At 50.8% G+C, this 18997-nt stretch overlaps 1 protein-coding gene across 6 annotated transcripts in view; it reads right to left on the reverse strand.

Moving 5' to 3' along the window:
• LOC122385473 (protein piccolo-like) overlaps positions 1-18931 on the reverse strand; it is a 159557-nt gene extending 140626 nt beyond the window's left edge. For 4 of the 6 annotated variants that reach the window (XM_043373796.1, XM_043373792.1, XM_043373791.1 and 1 more), the window contains exons 1-3: positions 18774-18906; positions 16548-16651; positions 298-1806 (exon numbers count right to left, since the gene is read on the reverse strand). In XM_043373796.1, coding sequence (XP_043229731.1) covers positions 298-1806; positions 16548-16556 — 1518 coding nt within the window. In that variant the 5' untranslated portion in view covers positions 16557-16651; positions 18774-18906. Of the gene's footprint in view, positions 1-297; positions 1807-2694; positions 3046-16547; positions 16652-18773 lie in introns of those variants that run through there. The other 2 variants (XM_043373790.1, XM_043373793.1) reach the window with 2 other exon arrangements.
• Positions 18932-18997: the final 66 nt, after the last annotated feature.

An 18997-nucleotide genomic window follows, 5' to 3' on the forward strand; every position in this document is an offset into this window, starting at 1 on the left:
CCTACTTAGCATCTAAGAAAACAGCGCGAACTTTCTACTGACGTGCATTTATGTGACGAGCCTGAGACCATATGCATAGTTTTAGACCACAAAGTGTGGACCGCATGGCTCAAGTAATAGGGACTAGCATCACTAATAATACCAGCATCACTTGTATCACTAGGGGGATAAGTATTATACCTGACAAAGCCCTTTCGCCCTTTCAGCCCCAGCACCATCCCTTTCGCTTGCTTGTTTATACTTCCTACACCCCCACATCCGCCCATACCCGCACCTCCATTCCTCCCCACAGCTTACCTTTTTGCGTTCCAGCACAGGCGACACGGACGTGTCCGGTCTGGTGTCGTGAAGCCCCTGCTGTCCCTCCATCTCCTGAGGCTCCTGCTGTACGTCCATCTCCATCTTCCGCTCCCGCAAGTCCACCTGCACCTTATCCGTCACCGCGCACACCACATCACCACCACTGACGTCTGTCACCACCGTCACTGGCTTCACCAGCGCCGTCGCACCAACGTCAGCCACTAGCTCAGCCTGCGGTCGAGCCAGCACCAGGGTCTCCGTGTCGGGGGAAGGTGGTTCGGCCAGTGCCTCTCCGGCCCCATTTGACTCGTCCTTCAGCGTCACATCCGAAGACTCACTGGACATGCTGGCAGTGACGTCGACAGGCATTGTGACGTCAGCGCTTGAGTCGGTGACGATGAACGTCGTGTCGCTCTCGCTGTGGTTGGTGCCGCTGACGACGCTCTCCGGAGAGATGGTTGAGGATCCTGGAGTGGCGGACTCCGCAGACTCTGCTGGTTGTTCTGGGTGTTCAGTTACCTTTGCAGGTTCAGCAGGTTCGGAATCACGTTGCTTGGGTTGACTCAGGGCTGGCTCGGCGGCTGTCGCAGCCGGCGCGGCGTCGAACTCGTCCTCCCAGTCGGGCTCTCGGCCGATGGTGACGGTGACGTTCAGCGGCGCACCTTCGTCAGAAATCAGCCTCATACGTTCCGCCGGTGCCGACACGTTGAACGCACATTCTGACGGCGCCATGTCCGGATCGGGACTGGTCAGCAGCTCGAGGGATCGGTTCAGCTCGTCGGGCCTCAGCAGCAGGTGGGAGTCGTCATCCATCTGGTCGGGCGTAAGGATGCCCAGCGATAGCTCGTCGAGTTCCATGTCCTGCAGAAGCTCGACGTCATCCAGCTGGTCACCCACGCTTCCCTCGGTGTTGTCCCACCAGAGGTCGCCGGCAGGGGACAACGCCGCGGCCCCGGCGGCGGAGGCAGACGCGGAAGGACTCTTACTTCCACCGGAGGCCGCGATTCGAGGCGTGCTGCTCACGGGCAGGGTCAGGTCCTCCCGTCTTCGCGCTGATGTTACCTCCGGCTCTGGTGTCATCTGCGGTTCTGGCGGCGGTGACGGCGACGGCGGCTCCGGGTCGTAGCGAACCACCCTCGATACTGGAGCGAACAAACCATGACCGCGTTGGCAGAAGAAGTACCGCCTGCCTCCCACCGACCCGTCGTTCTTTCCGATACCGCGCGCCAGCTCCACGCCCGCCCACAGTCCATCGGCAAACAGAGTGTGACCGAGAAAACGAAGGGTACCCGGCTCTCCGTCCACCAACACTGGGTCGCCCGGCTTCAGGTCGGGCGGCGGAGCTTCGGCAGCTGCTCGGAGGCTGGCAGAGCTCGGGATGGCAGTGGGAATCGCGGAGGGTGGAGGCGGTGGAGCGGTGGAGGTCAGGCTGGCGCTGGGTCGTGGTAGTCGGGTGGCCAGCCGCGGCAGGCCAGAGCCGCCGGCCCGGACCCCGCGCACGGGGATCTGTGAAAACAGACGGAGGTTTGTGTCAAAGAACTGCGATAAAAGCTGTGAGCAGGATTCCCAACTATTGCGAACAATTGATACAGTGAAAACACGGGAACAGTACATTGACGTGAACACATTGCGTTAACAGCGCGCGGGAAGAATCAAGAAAAACAGGAGATGCCTCTTATTAGACAACACAAGAATCAATCAAGAGTCAAACAGGATGGCGAGATCAGGCCAAATAGGCTGTCGGGTTCTCCGAACTGTTTTACGAGAGCGACGTCGAAGTTTTATTCATTATTCATGACCCATCAGTCAGACAAGTGCCAATCGCTTACGACTTAGCCATTCAAATGACCGATCTCAAATCTTAAAACCAACACTTGATTCACTTTGATTTCACAAACGCCTAAAATGTCAAAACATCTTTCTCCGCTTATTTACACAATCGCTCGGTTTGGGTGTCGAGACTAGTGGTGTCAATCGGTTACCAAAATTTCGGTATACCGATACCGAACCAATACCGATTCGGTATTCGGTATTATATACCAAAAGCATTTGGTATTTTGTCGGTATCATGAAAATCAACTACTGTCATAAAATATTTGAAAGCATTTTTGATATACCTTCTGAACTCAAATTTGATTTTGCTAAATGACACTGGATGAAGAAAAATGGCAATCATGACACATTTCTCCCAAATGCATGATGTCCTAACAAATGGGCAAACACATCAACTGTAATATCAAATACATCAGTCTACCAATGTTAAATGGCAACTTATCAGTGTTAGCAAATTCCAATACCATGAGGATAATTATCCTACAAAGAAAGCCAATGTGCAAGACATAAACATTAATTAATGTTTAACTCACTGTATGCTGGAAAACATACTTAAACTACCTTTCTCAAAATTTCCAAAGCATTTATTAGCAACAAATTTGACTTTGTTTTGAGGAGTCTGTGATTGATCTTGACCTTGTCTTCCTCTTCATTTTACTGCAATGCAATTACATTATCCAAAACCCTGTTTAATACAGCACTAGCTTCACCATTATCATCTAATATTTAAGGCAGCATTTGTCAATTCATCATCACCCGCATCACCCCACAAATCTTCAACTTCGCTCAACTTCAAAAAGCCTTGTAGTGAGCGATGCTGTCATGATCCTGTGGATAATTTATTTTCTTCAATTAGTGTTCTCTTTCCTGCTCTCTCAACAGATACAGATCGCTAGCAATTTAATCATAAGCTTCATAAAATATAATTGGCTTTTGGCTTGACTCGCACACAGCAGTTTCAAAACTGAACACATCTAAAAACATTTCAATGTCGCAGCTGCGCCAGGTTGAGGAACCGATATAGCTCGTTTTTCTGGTACTTCATTTTTCAGCAAAAGCGGCCTACAACTTTCTTGAATTAATTTTAAGAAGTCAAAATTTATACAAGGAATTTTGATTTAAGTGGACTTAAGCAAAAAAGAAAAGAAAACCTTTATTTTATACAGTTTTATCATTAATGCAAATGGCCGCCGCCTCTAAGGCCGCCATTATGGAAGAGATGACACGTGACGTGTGCCAATTCCTCCGTAAAATTATGGACATTTTACTAAGATTTCATCGCGGTATCATTACAGTGGTGTCTGCTATCTATCAGTGTGCCTCGTAAGTAATTATTTATCAAGTTTTGTTGTGTTACACATTTGTTGATGAAGAAAAATTGGCTGCGTCAGTATCGTCACCAATCACCATGCTACTTGGGCTGAACTGTAGGTATCATGGGCTTTGTTTATATTAATGGTGTAGCCCAAGGTGTAGCCCATCATTGTCAATTGGGTCACCACTTTTGGATCATGATAACACACTTAACCCTGTCTTGACTGGACTCGAAATGAATGACTTGAATTGAAAGAAGGTTTGATGGTTCAGGCATGGACAAGATTCAGGGTTCAAGTTATTTTCCTAACACCTCATGCAGTTGACTTGAATCCACATTCCAGTAAAATAACTGACCTGAATATTTGTTAATAGTTGCAAAATAAGTTATAAATGTATTTTTTGCAATGCAAATAATCAAGAGATTGCCTGATTTGTTTTTGTTACCTTATTTCAAAGTATTAGGTACCTTTCAAGGCTTATCATATGTCTTGAGAAAGTTTGAAGCATTTGTTTGATAATTCCCTGATTTCGGTATCTAGTCGGTATTTCCCCCTATTTCTGAAAATCGGTTCGGTTTTGGTATACTCTCAGTGATTTTGGTCGGTATCGGTTTGGTATTGGTTTGCAAAATTTCTGAAATTGACATCACTAGTCGAGACCGACCTACAATCAGCTCACGCTCTAGCTCCGCTTTGCCATTTCCTGACGTCACAAAACCTCGGTATGATGTCATACAACAATCAAAACGGCAAGGTTGCCGCTGCGACCGCGCAGCCGTCGCCATTTCATGCATCATTTCCTGCCCTGCTCCCAAAAACGGAATGCGAAACCAGTTCGCTGAAAGCCGATAGTTTGTGTAATGACTGTCAACGAGCCACTGAATCGACAAGTTACCCAAAATCAGGATTGCTGTCAAGCCAATAATTAATACCTACCGACATAAATGGTACCGACATAAATGGTACCGACATAAATGGACCACCGACTCCCGTTAACTACGTTAACAGTCAGCAATATCGGCCTACCAAATAACGAAAAGAGCGACTGTACATAATGCAATCTGGTCGGGTCCACGTCATTGCAGCGACGTAACTCATTATAATCATCAGCTTCCAAAAATCTGGCAAATAGCAACCAGCTTGGGACATAACTTATTCCCTTCGGTATAAGACAGTGGAACGCTTCTAGCCAGATAAGCTACAATCTTGTCACGACACTTAGCTAGGGTCAATAGCCGGGTGATTCCCACTCCTCAAATTATCTCATTCACGTCATCATATCTAAATATACCCATGGTGAATTCAGCTTCACCACTAGTTTAGTTAACGAACACAGCACAGCTCATGATCGCCCGTCGACGGAAATGTCACCAAGATCGTGACGCCGTCGGTGCAGGCATCTCGTGATCACGAACGAGTCGTGACCTTCGTCACCCAGCGGTTGCAGATCGGACGGCAAGTCACGATGGATGACGTCAGAAACAGCGGAACACGTAGATCAAGGTAGTTATGTCGTCCAATTGGCAATCAGCCCAGCCCAGACGAACAAGATGTTCCGCTTCTGGCGCCAGTCTTAGCAGCCTTCGTCGGTAGCTTGAGGGACCATGAAGATTCTATAATATGATAAGTGAAATGTGTTATCGATCTGCCATCGCAAAATCTCTCGAATACAAAATGCGTTGCATGCTTCCCCATAATATTAAAACGTACGCCTGGGAGCCACAGGCGGGATTTGAGCACAAAGAGGCCGATGAGGGAGGGTGCCATGAATTACCGACCAGCGCGACTGAGATCACCCAACAGGACAGGATACAGCTGTTAGCTGATGTCACCGTGCCGGCTGACCCAGCTGTCGGAGCGTCAGCGCTCAACCCTGCCCTCTCCTGGGAGCGAGAGGGAGAGAGAGAGAGAGAGAGAGAGAGAGAGAGAGAGGGAGGGAGGGTGCGAGGGAGAGAGCGAGAGCGAGAGCGAGAGCGAGAGCGAGAGCGAGAGCGAGAGCGAGAGCGAGAAAGACCAAAGACAGCAAAAAGGAAACGATGAAAAGACTTCCCTTTTCTGGAAAGCTCATATAAATTTCACGGTAACAGATATCAAAATAAAGACGTCAGCAACTATTGCAATGGTTTCTTCAGCAGATCCCCTCAAGACGAAAACAACGGATGACAACATCACACTCGCAATGTTTTCCTTGCCATCTCATGCTCTTTTCCTCCCGGGCTTCATCCCCTTATGCCACTGCATCCCTCGCCACCCCATTCAGCTAACCCATGTGGCTTACCACGCCATGCCCGCGCAGGGCGTGTCCGGCCTCTGTAGCCGTTGGTTTGGTAAGCCTCGGTTGGTGGCGGTCTGTGACACCCCCCCCCCCCCCGTCACCTTTGTCACACCGCCCCCGTTACAGCCGTCACACCATTGTCCGACCGTCACGACCCAGTTGCCCGTCAAATGCCAAAGTCAGTGGCAGATGAGATAGCTGATTGGGTAGAAACGCAGGCACTGACAATGTTAGAAGCTAAGCACTAAATTATGCACTAAAGAGATAGTCTTTTTATTTAGAATTTGTATTCTATTCCGCGTCCGGCTCTATCGTTTCCCGCCTTCAGTTTTCAACACTCTTTATTCCCAATATGACTCATGCCTAATGTGCAGCTCGGTCATTGTTCCACTATGTCTGCTGCCACGCCCAGGTAGCTCTAAAGGCGTGGTTTGGCAGTTCACATTGCAACCGAGTACCCAAAGGCATTCACCTGCAGCGAAACCACGAACGAAGCAAAATGCACAGAGGGAAAGGTGGGGCTAAAGCACAAAGCTACGATACTTTCATTAAAAATTCATGGTTTTTCATTCTCACGTCTCGTCACGACGGGACGAAGCTGACACCATTCGTACGCTTCTATACTTTACAGCTCGCCTGTCTCGCTTTTCTATGACAATGGAGGGGCGTTCGGCAACGTTAGACCTCTGACCGGTGCTCCCTGAGACGGCGCAGTGGTGCCCAGACGACAGACAGAGGGGAGAAGGCCGTCTGTCGGGTCTCCCCTGGCCCACAAACGTCAGACCGAGTAAGGTCTGACGTGGAAAGCCGGGCGGAGCAGCGGGGTATCGCAGGGTCCCGTACTGGGGCCACGTCTGTTTGACTGCGAAGGGCGGGAACTGGCCACGATGGGGCCGGGGCTAAACAGCGGGCACTTACAGATGCGTCGGGGAACGATGTAGTCCGCCTGTTCTGCTTCGCTGCCGTCGAACAAACGGCCTCCCCGCACACAAAGGAAACGAAACCGGCGTCGGGACAGATCAGCGGACGGGCGTGGATGAGGGCGGAGCAGACGGAACAGTAGGAACGGAATGACAGCGGGAAACATCAGAGAAAGGGAGGGTCGGAAGGGACTTTGTGAGAATGGGAGGGTCGGAGGAGACTTGGCAATGGCCAGGCGAGCAGGCGAGTCGCCTTGAGGATGGTAGTTGATAATTCCTCACAATGATGACACAGATGATTACTTCTGAGTTGGTTTGCAAATTGTGTCGAAACACGAATGTTCAAACATGGCTCCAGCGACTTCTCAGCGTAAAGTCAGTCTTTCCGCAATGTTGAACTTGCACCAATACCTCGCCACCAAAGTCAAACACCCATTCATTCCCAGCAGTGGCTGATATGGCAGCCTCTATCACGCAAACGAGCATCCTCTGATGTTTCGATTATGATATTCAAAATATGCATCCAAGTCCACACGCACGCCCTTTGGAAACCACAGAGTAAATACGTGAAACCTTCCTGCGCCACGCAGTATCAAATTTCAGATCAGGTCACAGCTCATCTATCCTTTGTAAGTCCACCACCTTAACCACGACACCCGCAGGTTCACCAGCCCCACACGCACGCGCGTTCGGCCCGGTACCGTGCCTGGATCCCATTTCACGGCGGCCGTGACGGCGACCGCAGAACTCACGCGGCCGACTGCACCCAAGCGAGACACAGAAACAGCACGATACGGTGTCGACCGCGCCCGCCGCAAACTTCAGGGACACACGCCGGTTACTCATACATCACGGCCGGCGGCACACGGCCACCAAATTAAAAAAGCTGCCGTCTCACGGCTCGTGGATCCTGAGATTGAATCACGGTATCCGTCTCACGGAGCGTGATTCAACACACACGAGCTGAGTCACCCAGTTCGTGATTCAAAGTTTCGAGTCCTAAAACAACATTTGGAAACATGAGAGAATCCATCGGCTCACAATGATCAGCCTTATCTTCACGTTTTACCGTCTCAATCTTGTCCTAAATGCCAGTCGTATTCCTCGCACACCGCAGGTTGCAGCCCTGAACCCATAACTTACACATCGCATGCAGACTCTAAAAAGAGCAGCTGACCCTCATGAAATCGACTGATCCACACTGACGAAAACGTGACTCAGCTTCACGGCATTGATCACCCTCATCACCCGCTCCCAGTCCCTCTCCTAGCCCATGATAGGACCAGAGCTCCAATGGTGACCAGTAGTGGCCTGACCCAGCACGCTTCCTTGCAGATGCTTATCTCGATGATGTATGCGCCGGACAAGGCCGTCATCACACCATAAAAGTGAACTTTGGTGGTCACCTGAAGGCCGGGCACCAAACTCATATGCGAAAACCTTGCCGGACAGTAGGCTATCTCCAGGGGCATGCACGTGAGATGACTTGCCCGGTGAGCTAATGAGGCTTCAGTCAGACATCATGGAACAATAAATATTGATAGCTTGTTTTGCTTCACGTTCCCTGTAAAGTTTCAGGTAAATATGGAAATCATCAAAACGGATCATGGAAGAATCATCACGGAAAGTATCAAAGCGGATAAGGCTCAACCGTTGTTTTAGCATGGTCCACCGCGGCATCACTGCGTTGTCATAACCTCCATGAATAAAAGAAATCCTGCGGTTGGTGAATAGATATGACTTGGATGGGCTTCGCACCTTTGACCTTCCATTAAGTCAGAGCATCTCGATTAAATCATTAAACCTGACGAAGTGTGTGCGCAATGCATCAGATAAATACCCCTCATTTGGCGTCCCACCCACCATATCAAGCCATCTTATCTCATGCAAACGAGGTCTCACTCGCACCTCGTTGACCAATGCTTCGGTGCAGCTCAGGTATCGTTGGGCTCGACTGGTCATCCATTCTGCATGGCCCACCGGCGATGGTGGCAGCTATCTGCCCCTCCCCTCCCCTCCCCTCGGCCCAGCCCGGTCGCCGAGCAAGGTCGCTGCTCCGCCCGCGGCGATGGGCGGGGTGGGGAGGGGAGGGGTGGGGTGCTGGCGAGGCGGCTCCTACCGACCACCGTGAGTTCGATACACCGCGAGGGCAGGAAAAACGGCTGCAGGCATCGAGTTTTTCCTTGTAAACGCGGAGATTAGAAATCGACACCGAAATACGATAGAGGTGGATGTATTAGAAGTGGTTTGTATATTTCATGGCCACTGAATCGCCCACCAAAAAGGCAGGGTTGTAGGCTGGGCAGGGGCTACGAATTAAGTTATGTGGCTCTCGATGCTGATTTTATCAGCAAGCCACAATGGCACAGCACTGAGAGGGTGGTGGCTGAAATCAGCACTCATGCGTGTCTGATACTGCTAAACGAGCCACTGTGCAATTGTTAGTGTGCGCGGGGCAGAAACAGAGCAAAATGTTTATTTAGCTCCGTGACCTAAACGTTCGCAACAATGGACAATTTTTAACAACAATTTTTACAATAAACTCCTTTCTTCCTTTTGGCTTCAGATCTAGCCATTCGATCACTCTAAGCGCATGAAATTCCATTGTAGGTACAAATGATGGATCAATCTGAAAAAAACGAATAAAGTACTGGCCATTTTTATCACACCATCCCCACTTTCCTCCATGCAGGTTCAGGGAATAAATTATTTCGTTCGCATGCCATGCATTCATCAAATGCGGTGTAAGCTCGTCGATTTCTCTACAAACACGCGACACGAAGGCACGTCATCAGGAAGAATCGCTACCGTTTTTCTGCCTCACGCTTTTCCCGTGAGCACGAGCAGTATCAAAAAGCTGAGCGCCTCTGCATAACATACCAGAGCATGTCAGGACAAGACCTTGCCACAAGACATGTCGCGAGTCGTCACAAGTTGTCACAGACCATCAAAATCCATCACGAGCTCCGTCACGAAGCGTCTCGAACGCGTCACGAACCGTCACGAGTGCGTCACGATCCACGAAACGATTGACCGGAACGCGGACCAACGACGCTCGGAGCCTCTCACGGGCATGGGAGAGCTTTCGCCGCAGTCCGGCCACCGAACTACCGAGACACCAGGCGCGGATACAAGGGGGGGCCATGGGGGCCATGGCCCCCCCCCCTTGGCCGATTTTTTTTTTAAATAAAATAAAAAGTTAAAAAGCTGAAAAGGGGGCCTCCTGAAAATAAAGTGGCTATTCATGTTGAGATGTTGCCTGAACAGCTAGATAAGCTCAATAGACGCAGTTTTTTTGGGGGGGCCAACAAGTGGGAAGATGGTGCCTCCAACAGGTGGGATTATGGGGGCCTCCTGGTTTCTAATGGCCCCTCCCTTGGAGATTTTCTGGATCCGCCCCTGCGAGACACCGACCGGGAACGGGCCCGGGCGGAGCTGGGCAGCACTGGAGCTGAGTTTGGTTGGACCGTGTTGAGTCTCTATATCAGCTGTATGTCATATGGTAGTGTTTCAATCGATAATGGAGAAATTGGTTTAACGAAAACCAATGAGCATCTTAGACCAGTGAACATAAAGGCATGAAGAGCATTTGCGGTGAAGAGTTGAAGACATAAGTCAGTTGAGGGCCCTTCATGATCAACAAGATAGGAACATTTAAAGGTGAATTGTGAACATCACCGGGAAGACAAGGCCCCTGCATCGTGCATATGCCATTGCATAACATCCAGACACAGGTGGTGCACCGTGGCCACGTGGCAAAATGTCACACAGTGACGTAAAAAGTGACGTCAGTGACTGTCCGCACGGCGGCCACATGGGTCGCTCCCACCGGACACATGCGGCCATTACCGTCATCCATGGGAACGGCGCCGCCCGGTAAACAATGGCGCGCTGGCTGCAGGGGCACTGGGCAGGTAATTATTTTGTCCAGATCGCGGCCCAGTTAATCGTCAGATCGGACAGTTCCGGCACGCTGCACGACACAGGAACAAACCCCGGAGCTGTGCTGGATCGGTCACGATCGGCTTTGTTTCAGGAGGGCCAGCCTAATTTTGTTCTGAAGTAGCGCGGTAGCGAGTTGGTGCTTACACAAAAGACTTCCTGTTGAATGGTGACGTCAGCATTCGATAAGGAATCATAACTGAACTGTGAGCTACTTTAGCTGAGCTCGTAAAATGCGCACTGTGCAAAATTTGAAGTTTCCTCTGAAGAGGTGACCTGTTGCAGCAAGCTGACAAACTTCATCGATATCCTGATAAAGAAACGCTTCCACGACATGATCGACAGCCTCGGCGAGGGTCTACTCCATCGATAAAACGGCACAATCAAGCCAGCAGCCAACCAGCAGTTCGTTCAGTCGACGAATAACGCACCTGAACCGTCACGTCACCCAGACAGCTACGTCACCATAAAAAGCCATGTGCATTTGCAGCCTGCACGCCGGCAAATCAGCGCACGTTGCACTACAGCCGATAGCACTATTGGCGACCACTTTGTCGTGACCATTTCACCCTCTGAATGTCGCTCTGACGTGGCGTCTGTCCGCCCTGCCTCGAAAGTCTACAACGGTATACACTACAGTCTTCCCTTTCCCAGACATCCCAGAGAACGCGCCTAACTTGATTGCTATCTGTGATTATGAGCGAGTTGAACAGAGCGTTCTAAAAGCGGAGAAGCAGGTAAAACAACGGAAAAAGCAGGGTAATAAATCCACCCTGTGAAAGCGATCTTCATTAATGGTTTTGAAAGTTTACAGCTCCAGAAGTAAAAACGCAACTCAGGAATGTGAAAACTGAAAACCCTAGAGTTGGTACTGAAGATCGGCAATGCCAGTCCAATTATTCCAGAATGAGACAGTGTGACAAGTAATTATCAAACTAGACCTATTGAGTTAGCAGATGATTCCAGCATCGTCAATTGACAAAAGTCTACTCAGCTGGGATGTTTGTAGCTAAATAGGTTCTTTAGGCGCCTGGAACCAGCCCATTTATGCCTACACCACTAGATCTTATAGTGTCGAGTCGGATCGCCACCTGGCGTGTCCCAGAGTGATGTCGTCACCGATAGACTTGTAGATGCGACGGCCCCGAGTAATTTACGAGCTGATCGTGTGATACCCCACCTTTGATATCACCGCAGTAAGTAACTAACACGATACCTGACCCGCACCGGGCCATTGGCATCCAACAAGAAACAGCGAGTCTTCCAAGAAACTCAGATCAGCCGAAGACTGGGGTGGGTCAATCACTGGTTGGTCAGGGGCGCTCCTGGAGTTAGTACTGGACTGAGTGGACAGTGGATTAAACCAGTGACTGATCTGTAGACTGAGGACTGGACTGGATCAACGGGTGTGATAAATGATACGACTGATCTGAAGACTGAGGACTGGACTGGATCATCGGGTATGATAGCTGTTGACTGAAACTGGACTGATCCAATGACTGCTTTGCTGACTGGCGACTGAATTGGATCGATGAGCATACAGGTCACATCTCTCGGTCAGTCAGCTACACTAACGAGCTCCGCCATCAGTCACAATGGACTCCGGTGTCCGGTCGCCGGACGACACCGGACCAATTACGGCCTGGGGCGACCACCGCGGTCTGTCCCCACCCCTCCCCTCCCGTCCCTCCCTCCGCTCTCACCCACCCCGTCCTCCTCTCCGCCCCTCATTAGTCCTACCCTCCCCAGGCAGAGGGCACAGGCACAGCAGTGGTTGTGTCTGGTCGGAAAAGACCAGACAGAAATCGACAAAGCCGTCGGAACAGACACAATGAAACGATCCAGACTCTCGAAAGTTTACGTTCAACAAAGGCATGGTTGTTCCCTTATCTCCTGCTACGCTCTCTCGACTTGCCACTGCAGAAACATGCAGCAAAACATCATAATGAAGATGATCACTGAACTCCACGGTCAGTCAGACGGTCTGGGAAAGTCGGAGACCACCGGAAACCGACGAAGAATGGAGTGGCGCTATGACTCATCCTGCATCGATTCCGACAGTCCAGCCAACGTCGTCGGTGCAGCGATGCCGACGGTGGGCCGATGTAGGCAGACGGCGGGGGGGGGGGCGGCGAGGGCGGCGAAGGAGGGTGGGAAAGGGGGCGAGGGAGCAGAGAGTTAGAGCGGAGGGTGGGAAGGACAAAGAGTGGCAGAAAATCCGACGGTATACGCCCGGAGGGTGTGAGGGGCAGAGAATATGTCCGGTAACATGCGGAGCGTTCACACCGTGCACTGGCGTCCCAGACCGCGGAAACGGTCGCCTGCCGTTCCGGTGGGAGCGTTCCCCGCGTGGTGGGCACTTAGCAGACACTGGTGCAGGCGTCAGTTCCGGTATGGGCTCCGCCCAGTGCAGTGGGCCGACACCGCCCTGCCCGGCCGAAACTTCGCCAGCTCACGACTCAACGTCCGGTGCCTGAGAGCCGAATCTCTCCAAGTCTGGGAGCGACCTCGATTGAGACTTGTACCAAAACAAACACCAAAACCAAAGCTCACGTTGAAGCAATGATACAAGCTCCTAGCTCTTCGCCTCACACAACTTCTATCCACAGCCGAACTTCTCAGAACCGCAAAAACTCGGAGACAGCCGGCCATTACCATGTGACATGGCCGGTGCGGCTTCCTCGGGCGCTCAGCGCCGCCCCCATATGGTAATGTGATGCCGGGTGGCCCGCTGCGAGTGGGCCGCGTGCGTCCAACGCACGAGCGCCACGCTCCCTTACCACCGTCAGCTGCGCAGCCAAGCAGAAATCCTGTGCGCATTCAGGATGTGGTGCGGCACCGCCTCGGGCCCTGGTAGGCTGGGGGGGGGGGGACAGAGCTCCGCCCGGCTGGAAGAAGGATAGCAGGCAATTGTAGCGAGCTCTGACAGGATTTGGAAGTGCTACAGGCGAATCTCAGCGGGACGTCGTGATGAAGGCTGAAGTGAGCCCGTGTCAGGACGAGTCATGGGACTAAAATGAGCCCACCAGGGTCCAAGCCCTCGTTATAGCATGTGGTTAGCAATGAGGGAGGCAGAAAGCCCGCATGGTGACGCTGTTATACGGGTGGAAAGTGCGGCTGGATGCGGGTCTGACGCACTGTTGACATCGGGAACGCAATAGTGGAGCACTTCCTGGGGCATTGACACGCAGCTTGTTGTGTCCCGAAGCCGTACAACGCGGGGATATTCGACGCCGCGATACGCTCGCTTGAGGCTGCTGGCTCGAGGCTTCGGTTCCCTAATCCTTCCACAAGGATTCCGGATCCTGGTTCAACAGGTTCTTGTGAGAAATTGGAGACCAGTGAGCCGACAAATTCTGAGATCAAGAGATCCTGTCACTTAATCTAATAGTGACAATCAAGTAAAGCAGGCTCCTTGAATAGACAATGAAGCGCAATGCGAAATATATTTTTTGTCGCAATCCAACTATATTTCTCTTCAAAAGGTTATGCTGTCTTTCCACTTCATAATGAATTATAAAGTTATTAGAAAACGTACCGTATGGCCTGCAGCAAAGCTCACATTGGTCTGACAGCTTGTTCACTCACTGAGGAGCAGCCTGTGAGCGGTTCGTTCTGGTTACGAAGCGGACACGGTCGTCAACGATCCCACAAAGTCGATACAGCTGGGTGACCTCCGCCGACCAGTCAATACAGCCTGGAGACCTCTGACGTCACAGTTCCAAGTAATGAGAACTGGCCCAGGTGACCGGGTCGAGGGTAATCAATGGCGCTCTAGCCAGCATTCCAAAACTGTGTTTACCTGCTCTTTTGCAAGTTGTTAACATTCGCAAGATGTTATGGCACGCAACATTGCAGGAGACGGAGAGCAATTATAAATGTCCATATCAAATAAATAGCATTCAAGGGCGGCATGCAGCTACCCTTCAACGAATCTTCAGCGATGATTGAGCTAAGAAAATGTGGTTGCTTGTTTCTCTTCCTGTATGTTGTCACGCCATTTTATAAAGTGCCAGATGAACAAATCCCTCAGTGTAAGACTATGAACTTTAGGACTACCAGTATAACGCCTTTTGTGGCGACTAACGGAGCGAGCGAGAGGGTGGGCCTTGCACGTGCGAAATTGCGAGGGGGTACCTCCAACTGACTTGTGCACGGCACCTTACTAACCGGTCTCTAGCGATGTGCCAAATTTGAGCACAATCGGCCCAGCCGTTCTCGAGATCTGGAAGCGGCACCCTGCACGTGCGCACGTGCAAAATGGGTCCCAACTGACTTGTGCACGGCACCCTACTAACTGCTCCGTAAACGTGTACCAAATTTGAGCGCAATCGGTCCAGCCGTTCTCGAGATCTGGAAACGACCCCTGCACGTGCGCACGTGCAGCAGCACCCCAACTCTGGCACATGGATATGCATTGCCTAGTGGGTGCCTACCTACATGCCAACTCTCAGCGCAATCGGCCCAGTAGTTACCGAGATATTGCAACAATTACAAAAGTGACACCTCTTCGTTTTGCACGTGGCACGTGCATAAGGGGTCACCCACATGCATCGGGAATAGTGCAATACTTGGTAGAAGGAATGAAGCTACCCTACAAAAAATTACCGCATGTAAATCGGTCAAGTGGTTGCTGAGATATAAGCCTCGCAAAAGCGTGACCACGGCCATACTCAGAAATTTCCGTTAATCTAAGGAAAGACTACGCTCGCCTCGCTCGCCCCGTAATGAACTTTCAGCCAGTATGTTAAAATAACCAACAAAATGGTCACTTCTCGTACACAGAAATCAAGTAGCTGCAGAAAATCACCGTTAGATTTCGGCTGAGCAGGGTGCAAACGGAGGCCAACGACAATCGCAACTTGTAACCACGACTATCTGCAGCATGTACACGACTTGTGCCGCTTTCGAGCAGCAAACAGTCGCGATTCCGGCACTTCGTGACCGCGGTATTATCACTACATTTCACGATACTCTTCGCCGAATGCGATTGCTTCAAGGCAGCACAAAAACTGACAAGCCAACGTAGCAATTACATGTCGGTGATATAAATGTCAATTTCCGTAATAACCTACCTTGTTAATTAAAATCAAAATGGTTGGAATCAGTCTAATTTGCACCCAATTTGGCAAAGCATACAGGTTTATGTGATGACCTCAAGTCTTTCGATCTTTGGATGATGATTGCTGGCTCGTTGTTAAGTTGACACTTTTCAACATGGGACTACTTCTGAATTGTATTCAGATGATGTGCACATAAATGGTTCCTTGGAACACTCACTCCGGTTACGGTATAAAATGTGAGTGTAAGTTAACTAATTTTGCTTAAAAAACTATCGTGAGTTTAACAATTTAGCCTTGGTCGACCATTATATGGCCAATCACTATAAATGGACTAAAGGAACGCAAAAACGTTCAAAGGGCAGGGGCAACATGGACACCGTGATGGGGTTAATCCAACATTAACTGAATCTCGAAATGACATCCTTGCATATCAATAGAAAAACAAAATTCTAACGAATATTGTTTATCTATTTCAAGCAACCTGCGGTTACTTCTGATAAGCAATAACTAGCTGTGCACCATTCAACGTCCGTATTCATTTTCAAATAATTGAAGCAATAACCGCACATTGCGAGGCATTTATAGGATGTGCTTTCACCATGGTCTAGTCAACTGCAAAGAAAAAAATAATCGCTTCGTCCCCTTTTAGGAAAGCACACGACCATGGAGTCACCTCCATAGGTATCTATTTCAAACAACCTGCGGTTATACAGAGGTCTATGAAACGACACATTTCATACAGAATCTAGAGACAGAGCCACCACCGGACCTAACTCGCTGGAATTTTTTCGATCAGGAACAACCACAAACAGCGCTCTACAATATTTCTTAACAGGACAGGAGAGTCACGGAATGGACCATGGAAACTCTTCCTTCCAAACACGCTCGATTCACTCACCTTCGACATGGTGATCCTCCGGAGGTCACAGGGCCTCGGCTGACCTCAGTCGGGTCAGCTGGGTCCCCCGGGTCGGGCCGGGTCGCTCGCGTCGCTCGGGTCGCCTGAGGGCACGGCACGGGTCGGCGTCTCAGGGCGGTCGCGCGGCACGGTCGGCGCTGCCGCTACCCACCACGGTCTGCCGCCACCGCCCGCCGCCCGCGGCACAATCAATACAGCGGCGGCAGCACGCACATGCGCCCTACGGCCGGAGGGGCGGCCGGCCGGCGCCGCCCCCGCGCCGACAGAGGGGATGCCCAGGTCCCGCCGTAGGGGAGTTTTTGTGAGGGGATAGACTGCGGCTGAACGCTAAAAGGCTAACGTAGGGGGCTGAGAAAGAAAGGGAGGATGGTCTGGAATCAGGTGAAAGCCTTCAGAGTCAAACATTAACTTCACTCGTCGTTCAGTTTGAACTTCCCACCGAGGCTTACCTACACAGGCCGATTTTTTATTATACCATGAACACTTCTTATTCCCTGAGGTTTATATAGGTCAATTGAAATGGAAAAAAAAATAGATGAGTGAAAACAGAATGCAAATATCAACAGAACGGAGCATTATCCACTTCCAATGAGCATGATTGCCTGGTGTTCCCGTTGTCCAGACAGCAAGTTTCCAACACCCATCACTTTTTAACCCACTTTGCACATGGCATTTAAATGCCCCTCCCCAGAATTCCCGAACTTAGAGAACAATGCGTCCGCGTCCACAGAAGCGTTTGCTCGTTAACTGAGGGAAACGGCCCTTAAAAACCATCAGCGCACGCGGCCGGGCCCACCTGGCAGGCCGGAACTGGGACAGCGTGCTCCCCCAGCCGTGTCGCCGCCGTGTCGGTCACGTGACCACGCCAGTCACGTGACCGTGCCCTCAGGCGGTCCAGCCGCCCGCAGGCGCCCGTGATGGCACCTTTGGGGGTTCACAGCGGTGGTAGACAACAGCTGCTGGGAGATGTATTGCCGAGTGATGCAAATATCAAACTCGCTGACCTGTCACCCGACTATGGGAAAGTCAGGGTCAGGTGGGCGAGGCATTAGAGTGAGACACGGGTAACGGTCATTTTTATATGGAAAGGAAACCTATATCATAAAATGATTAAATGCTGAGATAATTATTGGTTATCGTTGGGTATAGTGTGGAAATACAATACACATTGGCAATGCAATGCAAATTTGTGTCGGTAATTTGTATGTCGGGTAGATATATTATATCAAAATAGCGGTAGGATAACGTTGACAACGAATGCTCAATGCTGGATGAATCCAGAATGCCATGAATGCTATGCTGGAATATTTGCCGACTGTTAGGTACTGGGGCACAGAGGGTTCCATTGACTTTTGCACCATTTAAAATAATTTTATTGCATTGTCATCCCGGATCCCCTCTCAGTATCCAATAGCGGCAGGTAAAGGTGGATAGTAAATAGTTTCTGGGGGGGGGGGTTTGGGCGCCCGGACTCAGACTACAGTGGTCACCAGCGGTGGATAAGTTTCGATTAGTCAAATTTTCGTCGTTTTTCGTCAAGTTGAATGCCCAAAATAGCCCCCGGATTCGTCGGTGTCCACTCGTTTTTTATAACGACCGGTAAGACCTTTTTTTGGGGGGGAGGAAAACGAGCGAGCTCGATCAGTCGAGCGGTTACCTATCGAGATATCAAATTGAGCCGACCGCATCGCAAAGCGTCAAAGGGCCGGGCCGGGTCGCACCAGGTCGGGTCGCTCCAACCGAGTATAGTTAAATTAGGAGTCGAACAGCTGGGGAGGTGGGGGGGGGGGGGGGCGATCAACAACCATATCAATATGGAGTGGCGAGCGGCCATGCTTGATGCTGATCTGATGACCACTGCTGAATGCTGATGCCGTCGAAACTTGACTGACGTGTGCCTCGGTTGTCGTGAGTGAGCCGTGACTCGTGACTGAGCGTGAAAGTCAGACGGACGTGGGAAGGATGTATGAATCTTGAGGACAACGGTATCTCAATCTACAGGTGATGAAACTACCGACGTCTAGCACGAGTACCCAGTAACCTACTGTCACCAGCAACCAGCATATCAAGAGTGATTCATTCCCGTCCGATATCTAGCGCTAGCACTCGGCGGTCCACACATTGACATTGACATCGAAATCGAATTGCCGTGCGTCAACACAGTTCATACTACACATAACACATTCAACCGATTCAACCACTCACCTAGATGTCCTTCTCTATGTATGTAATATGTATCCTCTCACTCACGCGGGGTCCATCGCCGACGAACGCACCCACACACAACACAGACACTCGTGATCGCCACCCGCCCTCACCAAAACCGCGCGAACACTGCGCGGCGCGCGCGCGCCAGCCGGCGTGGCGCGGCGGCTGCGGTTGAGCGGGCCGCCGCCGCCGCCAGAGCCACCTGGCGAGATCAGCTGACG

The sequence above is a fragment of the Amphibalanus amphitrite genome, unplaced genomic scaffold (genome assembly GCF_019059575.1).
Source record: "Amphibalanus amphitrite isolate SeventyFive unplaced genomic scaffold, NRLGWU_Aamphi_draft 000220F_arrow, whole genome shotgun sequence".
In the NCBI taxonomy this organism is placed as follows: Eukaryota; Metazoa; Arthropoda; class Thecostraca; order Balanomorpha; family Balanidae; genus Amphibalanus; species Amphibalanus amphitrite.